Below are 16,065 nucleotides of genomic sequence, written 5' to 3'. Positions count from 1 at the left end.
TGATGTTGGCCTGATGTGCGGTGCCACGCCGGGTCGACTTGGCCTTCAACCGATCCCCATCCTGCTTCGTGGCCATCGTCGTGTGTCTCGCACCCTCACCAGCCACGCAGTGGAGAGCAAGCAATCAAGGCCGAGAGCCCCGGGGGTCACCCCAGGACGGCAGAGCGGGTCACCGCAGGCAGGCAGGCAGGGTCTCCCAGCGAGGCCACCCCCACACAAAGAAGCGCCGTAATCCCACTTGCGATGATGGCAAGGGGACTCAAAAGCAAAAGTGAAAGTGTGGGGTACTCGACTCGCCAGGCCCAGCCCGCCGTTGTTGTTCACTTCGCCACTGGGTCGCCCCCAAACTCGAATCCGGGGTCAGGAGAGAAGTAGGCCGCAAACTTCAGTCGGTGCTCACCCCGGCACCCGGGGTCCGATTCGAAAACGGAAAACGGGTACCACCTCGGCTCAGGCTCACCGACACAGTCCCCTCAACCGATTCAGGATGAAGACAGGATAAACGTGGGAGGTTGCGGAGGTCCTCGGGAGCCTCGCACCTACGCGGCCATCTTGGTTGCGCGCTAGGCTCCTCCCCCGTATTGAGGTTTTCTTTATTTATTTTGGTTTACAGGTTTACCGTACTCAGAGGAGGTGGAGTGAAGTTTGGTTTCAGTTCCAATGTCACACTAACTTTATTACACATGATGCAGGACTATTTTCAGCCAATGCCCAGAGTGATTTTACATAGCATATTTTCCTGACTTGCATGTGCTCTGTGCACGGCTGTGCCTATTTTTCTCAACAGTGATCTGATTATGCCCATCTGCACACAGCTCTGCCAATGCACCTCAGTTCTGATATACATGTAATGTAGCGCTTTTCCCTTTGTCTTCCAATCCTGAAGCGCTTCCAATGAACCAGGAGTGGTGTTAATCCCCTAAGGAATCTCTTGCTAAACGACTGGACTTAGTCATTCAAAGCAATAAATATCAAATACCAATTTAAAATCAAGTGTAAAGCCTAATGTGCTATACAATAAAGACTGGCAAGTATTATATTGAAAACCCATGAAGATTCATTAGAAAAGTAAAGGCAGCACAGAAAGTAATATCATTGGCAAAGATTCAGTCATTTGTTCAATTTTATATAAAAGCATAAAGCTCAGAATGAATGCAAAGTATGAAATAGCGGAACAGAACGTAATTTAGTTCAGTAAATAAAAAATAAATCAGAGATTGGACCGAGAGAGTGTCATGGGAGAGTGAATGCAACACCCTCTAGATAAATCTCATTATTTATAGGGTAGAATAGAATAGAGTCCACACATGTGGTGTGAATGTGCATAGGGCAAAAGATCCCAGGAAATCATGTTACAGAAAGAACGATATAGTTTAAAATCACATTTGTCAGCATCGTTCCTCAGACCCATATACTGTGGTTCCCATACCTGGTGCTCCTGTGACACCTTATGGTTAGGACAAATTCTGTTACAATCAAGGTTAAGTTCTCATGCGAATCACTCTATGGTTCCAATAAGTGAGACCTTGAGAAAGCATTCATTTTGCTAACAGCATGGAAACGAAGCTTGAGAACGAAGCATCATCTTGTACATAATAGGATGACAATATGTTGCAAAACATTGTTTCTACTGTGTGCTGAGTGGTTAGCGTGAAAGGAGACATGGATGACTATGTGTAAAGAATAAGATGGCGACAGACACCAACAACCATTTTGAAATTGTCTTACATTATTATCCAGTGTAAAAATTAACACAACTCCTCAGTTTAATATCTTGAATTTGTTAAGCATTTATGACATCATTTTAAAATAATTATGTATTTTAATAAATCCACTACACCGAAGGTGTATCCTCAACCATGGCATGCACATGCCGTATGTATACACACCTCAAACCTTACCTGCCCTTATTCAGTCTATGCACATATAGTTGTATCAGTGAACCTCATTATGACCTGACACATACTCTGTGCAAATGCAGCTCCACCCTGACCTGCACATACCCTGTGAATGCACACCCCTGTCATGGACCTCGACCTGATCTGCATGTAAGGATATGCAAACACAGTGTGGCCAATGCTTTGCAATACTGACCTGCAGTTGCTCTGTATAGCATTTCAGAATCTGAGGATGGAGGGCCCTTGTTAGGAATTTGAGTGTGAGTGTGAGTCCGTGGGACTTGGACATGAGTGGAAGCCTCAAGGGCTCAGTATGAGGACTTCCCATGGGTTCCCTGATGGTGAACAGAAGAATCTAGACTGGAGGGAGCGCTTGGTCCTCTGGGAGCCGGTTGGTCATTGGGAAGTGTGGATCACAAACAATGAGTATGTTGCACCTCTCTTAGGTTGATTTGAGTCGAAGATTTGCACCTTCTTTGTTCCATGAAAACTCGGAATATCTTGGAGTCCTGGTACGAGGTATCTTGTTTCATATAATAAGTCATGTGAATAATAAATAATGTTATTATACAAATTGGCATATAACAACGTAAAAGAGAGGGGCTCTCTTCCGCAAATAGGGGTAGAGCACCAATAGACAAAAGTCAAGAGAAGAATTCCCCTATTTGGCACGTCATCAGGTGAACTCAAAGATTCTTACTCGCAACAAAACATTCACTCACCAGAACAAGCACCCTTGTCTTAACCACATGTGGACTCGTAATTAAAAATTTCTATATTTTATTAGAAACAATGACATAGTAAAACATTTCTTTATAGCAATCACAAGACAGTAAAATCTGCGCCCAATGTTATAATTGTTGGACAGTTAACAAATAAAGAATTTACAATAAAAAACATACAGTAAAAAATATGTTAGACCAATTTCATCCTAAGGATCATTTGTAAACACTGGGAGAACACAAGTAAGAAAGATGTTTTCTAATCAAAAAACAAAGGAAGACAAATGATCTAGATCAACTATTCTCATTGCACTAGATACTTAGTGTTTGCATTTTCCGGAGAACAGATGTCATTCCGATCTATAGTCTCCTTTTTTTTAAAGTTGCGTCGACGCGTTTCGGTGGAAAACAGAAAATAGAAGACCACCTTCTTCAGGACAGTTAATTATGGTCTCCCACAATATAGAGAATCTTCTATTCTAGCCAGTACATCCAAGCGGTAGGTACTTGAGGATTCCTTCCCTTACTTCTCTTTAACGGGAGTGCGATAGGTTCATAGGGTACATAAGGGAACACACCTCTTAATCTGCCATCCTATGTATCCGTTTTAAAATGCGCTCATAGTATGAGGAAGGTAGGACCGGTTTAAATAAAAATAGGGAACAATCCCGTCTAAAAAACGTCTCAAGGGTAAGGAAATACTCTATTCTTTTAAGAGCATATCCGTCCTAAATATCCATACTTCATTAGCTGATGTGTTTGGTTGGATCTCGATCTCGAAGCCTTGACCTGGTCCCCAATGATACGCGCTTCATTGGGGACCAGGTCAAGGCTTCGAGATTTCCACGTTCTGCAACGGGAAATCTTTGGAATCTCGAGAATACTTGTGAATCGAGATCCAACCAAACACATCAACTAATGAAGTATGGATATTTAGGACGGATATGCTTTTAAAAGAATAGAGTATTTCCTTACCCTTGAGACGTTTTTTAGACGGGATTGTTCCCTATTTTTATTTAAACCGGTCCTACCTTCCTCATACTATGAGCGCATTTTAAAACGGATACATAGGATGGCAGATTAAGAGGTGTGTTCCCTTATGTACCCTATGAACCTATCGCACTCCCGTTAAAGAGAAGTAAGGGAAGGAATCCTCAAGTACCTACCGCTTGGATGTACTGGCTAGAATAGAAGATTCTCTATATTGTGGGAGACCATAATTAACTGTCCTGAAGAAGGTGGTCTTCTATTTTCTGTTTTCCACCGAAACTCGTCGACGCAACTTTAAAAAAAAGGAGACTATAGATCGGAATGACATCTGTTCTCCGGAAAATGCAAACACTAAGTATCTAGTGCAATGAGAATAGTTGATCTAGATCATTTGTCTTCCTTTGTTTTTTGATTAGAAAACATCTTTCTTACTTGTGTTCTCCCAGTGTTTACAAATGATCCTTAGGATGAAATTGGTCTAACATATTTTTTACTGTATGTTTTTTATTGTAAATTCTTTATTTGTTAACTGTCCAACAATTATAACATTGGGCGCAGATTTTACTGTCTTGTGATTGCTATAAAGAAATGTTTTACTATGTCATTGTTTCTAATAAAATATAGAAATTTTTAATTACGAGTCCACATGTGGTTAAGACAAGGGTGCTTGTTCTGGTGAGTGAATGTTTTGTTGCGAGTAAGAATCTTTGAGTTCACCTGATGACGTGCCAAATAGGGGAATTCTTCTCTTGACTTTTATTATACAAATTGGCACCAACAACATTGGAGTACCATGGAATAATCTACTTTTACAGCATTCTCCTTACAATGTCTTTTTAAGTAGCTTTCTGTTGCTGGGGCAGATGCTGGATCGTGGAGGTAAAAGTGTTAAAAGGAAATTATCCCTTTTCTATTTAAAATCAAAAGATTGGGTACTTAAACCATGAGCTTTTACGAAGCCTCAAATATACTTATCATTTAAAGGATACATAATGCATTTAATGAATGTTGTCTACCTATTCCTTTTTACATGCTGCCAATCAACAGAATTCAATCAATCAATCATGCGTTTGTTAAGCGCTACTACTCACCCATGAGGGTCTCAAGGCGCTGGGGGAGGGGGGTTTCGCAGGTTCCACTCCATCAAGGAGGGGGTCTGTCGAAGAGCCAGGTTTTGAGGTTTCTTGTGAAGATGGGGAGAGATGTCTGTCTGAGGTGGAGAGGGAGGGCGCTCCAGGCTCTGGCTGCGAGGAAGGAGAAGGAGCGGCCGCCTGATCTGGGCTTTCTGGTGCGGGGGACCATGGCGTAGGAGAGCTGGGCTGTTCGTAGGGTCCTTTGGGGTGCCTGGAATTTGATTCGGCTGTTCAGGTATGCTGGTCCGGTGTCGTGGAGGGCCTTGTGAGCGTGGGTGAGCATCTTGAAGGTGACTCTAGCTTTGATGGGGAGCCAGTGGAGTGTGCGCAGATGATGGGAGATGTGGCAGTGTCTTGGCAGGTTGAGGACCAGTCTTGCGGCGGCGTTCTGGATATTCTGTAGCTTTCGTGTGAGGCATTTGTTTATTCCAGCGTAAAGTGAGTTGCCGTAGTTGAGTCTGCTGGTGGCCAGGGCGTGAGTGACGGTCTTTCTGTGTTCGAGGGGGATCCATTTGAAGGTCTTATGTAGGAGGTGGAGGGTGTGGAAGCAGAAGGACGAGACGGCGTTGATCTGGCGGTCCACTTTGAGTTCGAAGTCCAGGATGATTCCCAGGTTGCGTGCGTGGTCCGTGGGGGTGGGCAGACTTCCGAGGGCGGGGGGCCACCAGGTGTCGTTCCAGGCGTCGGTGTGGACCCATGATGAGTTCTTCTGTTTTGTTGGTGTTCAGTTGAAGGCAGCTGTTTTTCATCCCTTTGGCGATGGCTTCCATGCCTTCTTGAAAATTGTGTCTGGCGGTGTTGGGTTCGTTGGACAGAGAGAGGATGAGTTGGGTGTCATCTGCGTATGACACAATGTTGAGTCCGTAGATTCTGACGATGGGGGCGAGCGGAGCCATGTAGACGTTGAAGAGCGTAGGGCTGAGGGATGACCCCTGGGGGACTCTGCAGGTGGTTGGTGTAGGGTCCGAGAGGAAAGGGGGGAGTCTGACACACTGTGTTCTGCCGGAGAGGAAGGAGCGGATCCAGTCGAGGGCCTTGTCTTGAATTCCTGCGTCGTGGACTCTGTGTATTAGGGTGCGGTGAGAGACTGTGACAAACGCCACTGAGAGGTTGAGGAGGATGAGGACTGCTGTTTCTCCTTTGTCCAGTAGGGTGCGGATGTCGTCTATTGTGGCGAGGAGGGCGGTTTCCGTGATGTGGTTTTTTCGGAAGCCGATTGGGAGGAGTCGAGGATGTTCTGCTCTTCGATGAATGTGGCGAGTTGGCAGTTGATGGCTTTCTCGATGACTTTCGCTGGGAAGGAAAGCAGGGAAATGGGTCTGTAGTTTTTGAGGTCGGTGCGGTCCGCCGAGGGTTTCTTGAGGAGGGGGTTGATCTTGGCGTGTTTCCAGTTGTCGGGGAACGATACGGTTGCCAGGGAGCAGTTGATGGTGTGGCAGAGCATGGGTGCGATGGTGTCGGCGGCTCTGTTGAAAATGTGGTGGGGGCAGGGGTCCGTGGGGGCCCCGGAGTGGATTGAGTTCATCGTCTTTAGTGTGTCTTCGGTGGTGAGGGCTGTCCAGTTGTCGATCGTTGTCTTCATGGTGTCGGGGTGGATGGTGAGGGTTCAGTGTGTTGGTTGTTTTCATCGCAGTTGTCGTAGATGCTCTTGATTTTGTGGTGGAAAAAGGTGCTCAGTTTGTCGCAGAGGTCTTGTGAGTGTGGAATGTCGGTGGACTCGCTGGTAGGTTGGGCAAACTCCTTGATGATGTTGAAGAGTTATTTGCTGTTGTGTGCGTGGGTGGAGATTCTGTCTTCGATCGCTTTTTTCCTCCTTTTTCTGATGAATTGGTGGTGGACTTTGGTGGCGCCTCTGAAGTTGTTGTGGGCTTCTGTGGATTTGGTGTTCCTCCAGTCCTTTTCGAGGCAGCGGCAGGTGCGTCTGGACTCTCGAAGTTCGGTGGTAAACCATCTAGCTTTCTTGGCGTGGGTGTTGTTGTTTTTCTTGAGGGGGACTAAGGTGTTGGCCCTGTCGGTAATCCATCTGTGCAGGGTTCGGGCTGCGGCGTTGGGGTCGTCATTTTCCGCGACGGTAGGGGTGGAGTTGCTGAGTGATGAGGTTAGCTGGTCGTTTGTGATTCTGGTCCAATTTCTTCGTGGGAGCAGGTGCTGGTGTCTGTGGATGGTGGGTGTTCTACAGAATTCTACAGAACAAAGGTCTGGGTGTAGAAAAAACACAGAAACAAGGCGTGCCCTCTAAAATCAGCACCTGAAAAAATAGGATGCACTGCTCAGAGTGGATTAGGCCGTCGTAATGCAACTACAGAAATATACATATAAATATTTTTTTAACAAATTTTATTAGTTTTTATATGTAAAATAGGACAGACATTGCAGTTCAATCGATCATAGGCCATCACTCTGCAACTACAGAAATATGATACACTTACATATATACCAACACATAAATTATCCAAAACATAATGTTAATTTCACAAGGGGTGGTGGTGATGTTCGCACCAAGAGCACAAGCTTCTTCTATCCATGCCCCACCTAAAACATCTAGGACACCGGCATGCCGCACACGCCTGTGGCGGTTCCGCGCGGATCCTAGAACTTTCCTCACCACCTGATTAATAATTCCAGCCTTCAACTTCATTCCCCAATGGACGGACCCTCCGGACTGATACCTCCTCCTCCCCGGTTGTTCATCTTGGACAGTGGATCGGGGCTCCGACCCTGTCCCTGCTACTCCCCGCAGTAATCTTGTTACCACGGCAGGGATTCCCATCCTTCCGAATCGCTCCTACCGGCACAAGGGTTACCCAGCCCTTCACCGATTTCGCCGCGCCAACCGGACTTCTAGTTGCACCGGTGACGCCTTTCCTCCAGCGCGCACCGGCTCCGGACTCTCCCCGTGGACACTATTGCCACCTAACCCGGACAAGCCTCGCTGCCTCCTCCTGCTCGCCTCCTGCCACTATCTGGCACGCCGTGGATTCTACCAGATCCGAGCAAACTTCGCTCCCCCCCCCCCCCCCCCCTGCTTGCCTCTTGGCACCCCTAGCACCCTCCAACGGGGAACCGTGTCCTGAAGATGATCCTGAATAACTAGGATCGAAACGCCGTCGACATTTCAGCTTAATTCGCCGCGCCATCTCAACTATGGTTCACTCCAAATGTCTATAGAACTATGACTACTCAGTGTAAATAACTCGATGTGAACCATATATTCTTGTATATATCAGTCACCCTTTCACTTTGCACCTTCCGTTGTTTTCTCTCACTAGTCACTTGCGCCGTCACCTACGTGTGTCACGGGCCCCCTAGTGCATTAAGTCTTTAGGCTGCCTTCGCATTTTTATAGTGCTGATACAACTGTATTGTATTTTTATTTTCAATTTTTCCCTACTTTAAATATATGATGCCATGAACACATCTTACAACGAACCACGAGTCTCCCTTCTTCCTTTCCTTGCAATGGCTTGTACATACATGTAAAATTGCCTTTCTAACTAATACCGGTTGAGACATTGTTGTTATTTTTCGCCACCTAAACTTCAGCCTTACACTCAGTGCACACTCACACGGCTGCCATACTTGAGGATGTAAGGAAAGCATAACGTGTTCTGGCGAGGGAGTGTAGGAAATGTTATGCTGGGTTGCCCTGTGCTCCTTTAGAAATGTATCTAAATTCTGTAGATTTTTTACACTGTATTCGAATGTGAAAATGTTGTCAGAACAAGAATATAATCGAGCCAGCTGAACATTTTCGCCAGCTTTGTTGAAGTCGTATGCATTCAGCCTCGCAGGTGGTTGCAAGCCACCGGATCGCTTGCTTTGGTCTGGCCATGTGTTAGGTTCGCTGGCTCGTTTAGTTACGTCTGAATAAAGAACGAGGGATGTGAGCATGTGGGATGGGCATCGTTTTCAATTTGACTGTGGAACTTCTGTAGTCACGGTAAAGGCTGACGTTCTGCCCTCGGTGCCTTTTTGCGATGCCTCGGCAGGGTACCTAACAGCGCTGCCACCACACGGCCCTGGCTGCCACCTGGGTGCTGCTGCCGCGAGCCCATCGTCGGGCAGGGAGAGATGCTGTGAGAGGCAGGTTGTACGAGTCCCTTCGGACAGCTCCAGGCTCCCACCTCGGCCCTAGGATTGATTGTCTGTTTATCGACAACGATGGACCTGGGAATGGAAAGCGTCAAGGTGAGGGAGTGTTCTTTGCGGCACGGTCCGTCCAAGAGAAAATTCTGCGATGTGCTGCGGAAGATGAGGAGGGAAATCTTCTCCTGGTGAGTAACGAGGAAGTGGCGCGGGCTGATGCAAGCAGGATGGGTCCCAGAGTGTATGCCTTGTTGCTGATGCTTAACAGAGCACATTGGAGGTCTGGTTGTAAGCACGTGATGGGAGCTAATTTAATTGCGCTGCCCAAATAGGGAAAGGATGCCCTGAAACAAAGCTTGCTGCATTTGACACGTGGTGCGAAGTGTCGCGTGCTTGTTTACTGTGGGTCTGAAAGTTCAATAGGCTCTTCTTTGCAAATGCACTGACCATCAAACGTACATCTCGCTCAGCAGGCCCGGGTCTGGGGCGCAGCATGTGTCCAGCTCCCCAAGAGATACCCCTTGCCTTCCTAGGACCCATTCACGATTGAAAAAGCCTCCTTTTTATTACATTTTCACGTAGGCTAGAGGACTCTGGTCTCTGCCCTATCATTTCAATTGCGTGATAAGGATGCTTTCACTTTACTAAAAAAATGTCCGTTTAGTTACTGGTAATCTTCATTCTCCGAGTCCGGGTCTTCCCATTCCTTAAAACAAAGTGGTGGCCTTAGCAAACTAAGGGTGGTGAAGGCAGGTGAAGGGAACGCAGGAAGGGTCGTGTCGCGGGGGGGTTAGTAATAAAATATTAACCAAAAAAAAAAGAACTTACCTGAAGCCGATGGCCGCCTCGCCTCTCGCGTCACGCTTCCTCTTCTCTTCCCGGTTGCCTCTGTGACAGTCTCCCATTCAATCCCCGCGCTGCTTTCTTTTGAGAGCAGCGAGGGGATTGGCCTGAGCGGGCTAAAAAGACGCTCCACTCAGGTCAGGGAGTCTGTGGGGTTTCTCCAGCCCGGCTTCTAAATGCAGCTGGGCTGGAGAAACCTAAGTGCGCATGTGTGTTTTGGTCTGCCTGAGACGGCCGGCCAAAACACATATGCTCACATAGCACTTCTATTCCCTTCCCTCGTCCCCGCCCCTCCCTACAGCACTGGCTCACAGTCGGTAATGAAAAGTAAATGGATGTCACAACATCGTTTTCATTCGCCGGCTCTGAACCAAGGAGTGCGGCGACGCTCCTTGACCATTGCGGAGGAGCTGCAGCTGTTAACACATGTTCTTAAAAATACATGGGGAACCCAATTAACCCTTGACGGCTTGGGCAAACAAATATTGGCGGGTAAATATGCCTACAAGGGATTTGTTGAATTAGATATTTGTATAGTTATTGCAATCAGTGTTTAACAAACTCTGTCAAAGTAGTTTGCAATTCACAATTTAAAAATCAAATTCTAATTATGTACATATAATCAAAATTATCAAAGAAAAATTTGACACACAGGTGTATATATTCAAAAGTTTAATTTTATATCAATTAAATTATATTTAAAAAAAGGGTACAAAATCATACAAAACACAAAGCAACCAGAAGTTACAACAATATATCTCCTTCTTTGTTACAATTGTGTGCACCGTTTTCAAATATTTCCAAGGCAGTATAACTCAATTCTGCAGACAACTTTGCCTTTGATACAATGATCTATGAAATCAGTGTAATTGTCGATGTTTCGGTCTACAACTGTTTGCATCCACTAGACCATCTTCAGGACTTTTTATTTATATAAAAATACAGATGAATGACCCTTCAACGCTGACTCTTGAGCAAGCGTTACTGACTCTGTGTTCCACGTTGTGGCTATACAGATTGATTTATGTTTGAGCAGTTCATATATGGAAGGTCTTTAAGTGAAGCAATACTAAACTTTGCTTGCTGGTTAAGTTGTAGGCTTTTGTGCCACTACATATTGGTTTGGATTCTAAGACCAATAATTACTTTCAATACTGTTGAAGGGTCATACATCTGTATTTTTATATAAAAAAAGTCCTGAAGATGGTCTAGTGGATGCAAACCGTTGTAGACCGAAACATCGACAATTACACCGATTTCATAGATCATTGTATCAAAGGCAAAGTTGTCTGCAGAATTAAGTTATACTGCCTTGGAAATATTTGAAAATGGTGCACATAATTGTAACGAAGGAGATATATTATTGTAACTTCTGGTTGCTTTGTGTTTTGTATGATTTTGTACCCTTTTTAGGGTCTCTGCCGGATGTAGGCAGCGCATGCGCTGCCCTCGTCATACGAGGCTTCTTGGAATCGATATGATTCCAGAAGCCTCGTCCAATCTCCGCCTTAAGTGTTGATTCGTGCGCGTCGTTTTGCGTCACGAATTATGCCAAAGGCAGTGCAATGATTGCACTGAAGGCATGTCACTAACTCATTGCTCCACCCTGTCTCCTTTGATCCACGCCCAGCGGGATTGGATCTCTTACTGGCGGCAGGAGACAGTGTCTCCTAATTAGCCGCTACACACTCTTTTTAATCATTCCCCTTTGGCAAAGGCAGCCGCGTGTTTATAATTGCATCGTGCTTTCACTTAAAGTGAAAGCGCGATGCATTTATAAACACGCTGCTGCCTTTGCCAAAGGGAAGAGCTTGTTCTGCATGTATTGCTCTAAAGCAATATGAATATGGATTGGAGTCTTTGAGAGTCTAAATATTTACTTCTCTGTGCAGCGAACAAATCTACTGAGATAATTAACAAATCTACCTCGTGCCAACATCTAGTGGTTGTGTGCCTATTCACCTATATTTTAAATAGGTTTTTAAAAATGCAGGCATTGTAAATTCTCATGAGAGCAATGTATTGAAGCATGCTGAATGACCTACTGCGAATTATAGATGTACCAAATGTTGGCCTGGCAAATATATAAAATTCCCACATTCACCATATATATTCCAGCTGTAAAAAGATTGCTTCATTTTAAATAGTTCTTTTTGCTATGCGGTGAGCAATAGGAGCACGCTGAATGTAAGCCATATGGCTAGCTCAACTACCCGTCTGGCTGTGCTATGAAAAGCACACATTTCTCAGACAATGAGTATAACAAACAATGTTGTGGCAGTCGATACCATATGCACGCCAGGCTCCTTGAAGTTCATAAGGTAAAAAACACGAAATAGGGGATTGTGGCCCGATTTTAACACTTAGTCCCACATTACGAGTGCCCTGGATATTAATAAAATCCAACGCCGCACGGCTTGGCTTGTTTTGGGTGCAATAAATATCACTTATTACCAGTTTTGCTCATTACTGAGGCATAAACGTCTACCTTTTGGTACTTACTGCGCCAGAAACTGCAGGTTCCGGTAATTCCTTGGACTCTTTTTTTTTTCCTCTAGTTACAAGCAAGTTGCAAGTTTGAACAGCAGAAAATTAACAGGGCCTGAGCACTTTATCATACTTGGTATTTATGGGTATGATAAACTCTGCACCACTCATAATTCCGACTTCTTATGGAAATCGGGGTTTCTGCTAAGGTCGGAATTTTCTGGTCCAGTGTTTCACAGGGCCTAAATAGGTTAAGACAGACCCGGAATATGTATTACTCAGCAGGTCACACTTTGCAAGACACACTACTCTCTATTTTTAGTTTTTTGTCCTCATTCTCAACCCAGTTAGGCTTGCCCAGACTGCTGATACAGAGAAAAATTCCACCGTCTCAGTACACTGGATCCGCAGGCATGTACCTGGTAAGGCACAGTCTGCCGGTGTTTACTCAATCAAACAGTTCTGAAGGCAGTGTCCAAATGGGAGGCCCATTAGCTCAGCTTACAATGCTAAGACATCTCAATTGTTCCCTTAAAGATAGTTAAGGGTATACCAGGGAGGGAGGGCTGTGTAATCCTTGGACTAGGGGGAAAAAAAACCAAAAAAAAAAAAAAAAACCCTAGCTCCAATTCAACATTTTCCAAAAATCACGCTTCTTCTTATTTCCTGTCCTTGAAATGTCCAATCTGGAAACCCTCAAAAGAGATATCTGCCAGTCTTGATAATTAGGTGGTAGAGGGTCTTTCCATTTTATACAGATCTCTCTTCTAGCAAGAAGGATAGCATAGAAAAGAAGTTTCTTAGATGGACCTTCCAGATTATTTGATAGGCCAAAGATAGGCGTAGATATATTAATAACAATTTGTGTCCCTAATGACCTCGAAAGTGTATTGCTCACGTTTTCCCAAAAGTTTGCAAGGGCAGGACAATTCAAAAACATATGTATATGTGAGGCTGCAACTTCCCCACACCTCTCGCAGCTAACTGGTGAACCGTTGGAAAATGTTGTTAGTCTTTGGGGTGTATAATAAGCTCTATGAATTATAAAAAGGTGATTCCTACGAAGCCAGGCAGGTTTTACAGTGTTCCACAGCATTCTACAAGAGTTGAATAAAGACTGCACATCCTGCTGCGGGATACAGTTCTCCCAGAGTAAAGTCGGTAGTTGGAATTCACCATCCTCTTCTTCCATGATGCGATGGTACCAAAAGGCGACTTCTTTCTTCATAGGGGTTTTTGTAAAATCAGTTGTTCAAATTGAGTATTACTACTCAAAGGATGTTTATTACGGGATTCTTTAACTGAGGTAGCCCAGCTGGATAAATGCAGGTATTTAAATCTAGCAAGAGATGGACCAACTTTCTCCCTCAAAACTTCCCAGGGAACCAGTGTGCCGTCCACTATTAGATCGCCCCATCTCTCAATTCCCACAGTCTTGAGAGGCACAGATAAACTGTCTAACAGACACTCTGGAGTTCCAGGAGAGTTCCATATTGGGGCGCTACTAGAAAAATAACCCAGCTTCAACGAAACCCTCAGTTTAACCCACATTCTTAGCAACCCCTGTAATACCTTCAGCCTGACTTTTTTGAAGAACTTAGGATCACCATATTTATAAAAAAAAACATCTTCCGGGAAACCAGAGCCTCTCAACATAGCTAATAACATAATACCCACTCCCTCACTAATAGGCTGCTTTAAGAGCATTCGTGACTGGGAAAATTGAAACACCCAGGCATACAACTGAAGATCCGGAGCTGCTAAACCCCATTTCTCCCTGCGTCTTCTAATTTTCTTCCAGGCAATTCTAGAGTGTCGGGAAGCCCAAATAAATGTGTTGAATTCGCTTTGTAGTTTATTCAGAACGACAGTGTCAAAGAATAAAGGAATGGAATTAAAAAGAAAGGTGAACCTAGGTAAGATGGACATTTTGATTAAGTTAACACGCCCCAGTATAGACAAGGGTAACAAAGCCCAAGATTTCATTAGCTTCCCAGTCTCTCTAGCGACCAACGTTAAATTGTGGGTAGAAATCATATCTATATCTTGAAGAATGTGAATTCCCAAGTATCTCATATTGGTTTTCAAGGGGGAAAGTTGATAAGAAGTCTGCATGTTCCATGCCATTATTTCGGTTTTAGAAGTGTTAACTTTATAGCCTGATACTGTACCAAATTCTTGGGCCAACTCAATAACTGCGGGGTAAGCCCTGCTCAGATCTGATGTAAAAATCAAAATGTCGTCGGCGTATAAGGCCACTTTTTTCTCCCATCCCCCATACTTAAAAGAAGATACTCAATGCTCATCGCGTAACCTTTGAGCAAAAGATTCAATATATAAGTCAAACAATAAAGGGGAAAGGGGACAGCCCTGACGCGTGCCCCTAGAAATCTCAAAGGGTTCAGCAAGAGAACCATTAATAAAGAGGTTTGCCGAAGGTTTATTGTATAGGAGTGCAATAGACCGCCTGAACTTGTTACCGATCTTAAACTTCGCCAAGGCCTCCGACAGGAACAACCAGTTGACCCTATCGAAGGCCTTCGCAGCATCCAGAGTCAACACTGCGAGGGGAAAAGACCACGTTGAAGCCAGATCTATAGCCCCAATCAGGTCATAAGTCAGTTCAGACAGATACCGCCCCCTAACAAATCCCTTTTGATCCTGATGTAAAAGAACCCTTGTGACACTTGCTAGCCTATTAGCCATTACGGAGGCATAGATCTTATAGTCCGCATTTAGTATCGAAATTGGCCTATATGATTCACAGCTGGTAGATGGGTTTTCCCGGTTTTAATATTAAAGTCATGGTTGCATTATTCCAAGACGGCGGGGGGGAAACTCCCTCTTGGAGGATTTGATTAAATAAGGTTGTCAGAACCGGGACGACTTCCTTGATAACACACCTGTATACCTCCCCAGGAAGACCATCCGGACCCGCTGCCTTGCCCTTTTTCAGCCTCGATATTTCTTTATGGACCTCCTCTTGGGTAACCGGTTGATCTAGCAGAGCTTGTTGTTCTGGGTTTAATGCTGGGAGATCTATATTCCCAAACCAGGATTGAATTTTCAAAGGATCCAAAGCTCCATCCTCCCTATATATCTCCCGAAAAAAGGAATGAAATACCCCTTTAATATCCTCTTCCGATGTATAAGAAATGCCATCCTTAACAATGGAATTAATATGATTTCTCGCTTGGTCAGATTTAGCTTTCCAAGCAAGGAGTTTCCCTGCCCCTTCGCCATATTCAAAATGAGCAATCCTGCTGGCCTCCCACCTTTGCATTAATCGCAAATTCAATACGGCTTCAAGTTGTCCCTTAAGATCTCGTAACTTAGCTTGTGATCCTTCAAAAGAGCCAGGATTTTGAGTATCGAGCGATATTTGTGTAGCTTTTATTTTACACTCTATCGCAGAAATTTCTTCCTTATATTTTTTGTTTTTATAAATCGACATACTCATAATACACCCCCTCAGGAAAGCCTTAAAGGATTCCCATACATTAACTACTGAAGCGGTATCTAGATTCCTTACCATAAAACTCTCGGTCTCTCTCCGAAGGGTGAGTGAAACCTCTTCAGATGCCAAAAGAGAACGGTCCATTGACCAAGTCCTCAGTCTAGAAACCGCATCTACTTCTATAATCAAACTCACCGCCGAATGATCAGAAAGATGGGAAGGAAGATAGGAAATATCTTTAACCAGCTTCTTCAATACCTGGGTAACCAAAATAAAGTCAATCCTCGATTGTTGCTTGTATTTATAGTTACAAAATGAATATTCGCGTCTAAGACCCGACCTGTCTCTCCAAACGTCTAAGTACCCCATTTGTTTCATGGCACTTTTAAGGCGATCCCTTGTTTTTTGAGATATTGATGCACGACTACTTGAGGATTTATCCAATGCCG

The 16,065-nt window shown here is 44.6% G+C and overlaps 1 protein-coding gene across 3 annotated transcripts in view; it reads left to right on the top strand.

Annotated features, from left to right (window-relative positions):
• SLC35F2 (solute carrier family 35 member F2) overlaps positions 1-16,065 on the top strand; it is a 337,639-nt gene that overhangs the window by 68,924 nt on the left and 252,650 nt on the right. The window contains exon 1 of one of the 3 annotated variants that reach the window (XM_085621503.1): positions 8,609-9,017. The exons of 1 other annotated variant lie outside the window; for it this stretch is intronic. In XM_085621503.1, the coding sequence (XP_085477629.1) occupies positions 8,905-9,017 (113 nt within the window). In that variant the 5' untranslated portion in view covers positions 8,609-8,904. Of the gene's footprint in view, positions 1-8,608; positions 9,018-16,065 lie in introns of those variants that run through there. One more of the 3 variants, XM_085621506.1, reaches the window with a different exon arrangement.

This window comes from Triturus cristatus, chromosome 8 (genome assembly GCF_964204655.1).
Source record: "Triturus cristatus chromosome 8, aTriCri1.1, whole genome shotgun sequence".
Classification (NCBI taxonomy): domain Eukaryota; kingdom Metazoa; phylum Chordata; class Amphibia; order Caudata; family Salamandridae; genus Triturus; species Triturus cristatus.
Note: the sequence above shows the minus strand (reverse complement) of the source record. Positions and strands in the feature narration are given on the sequence as shown.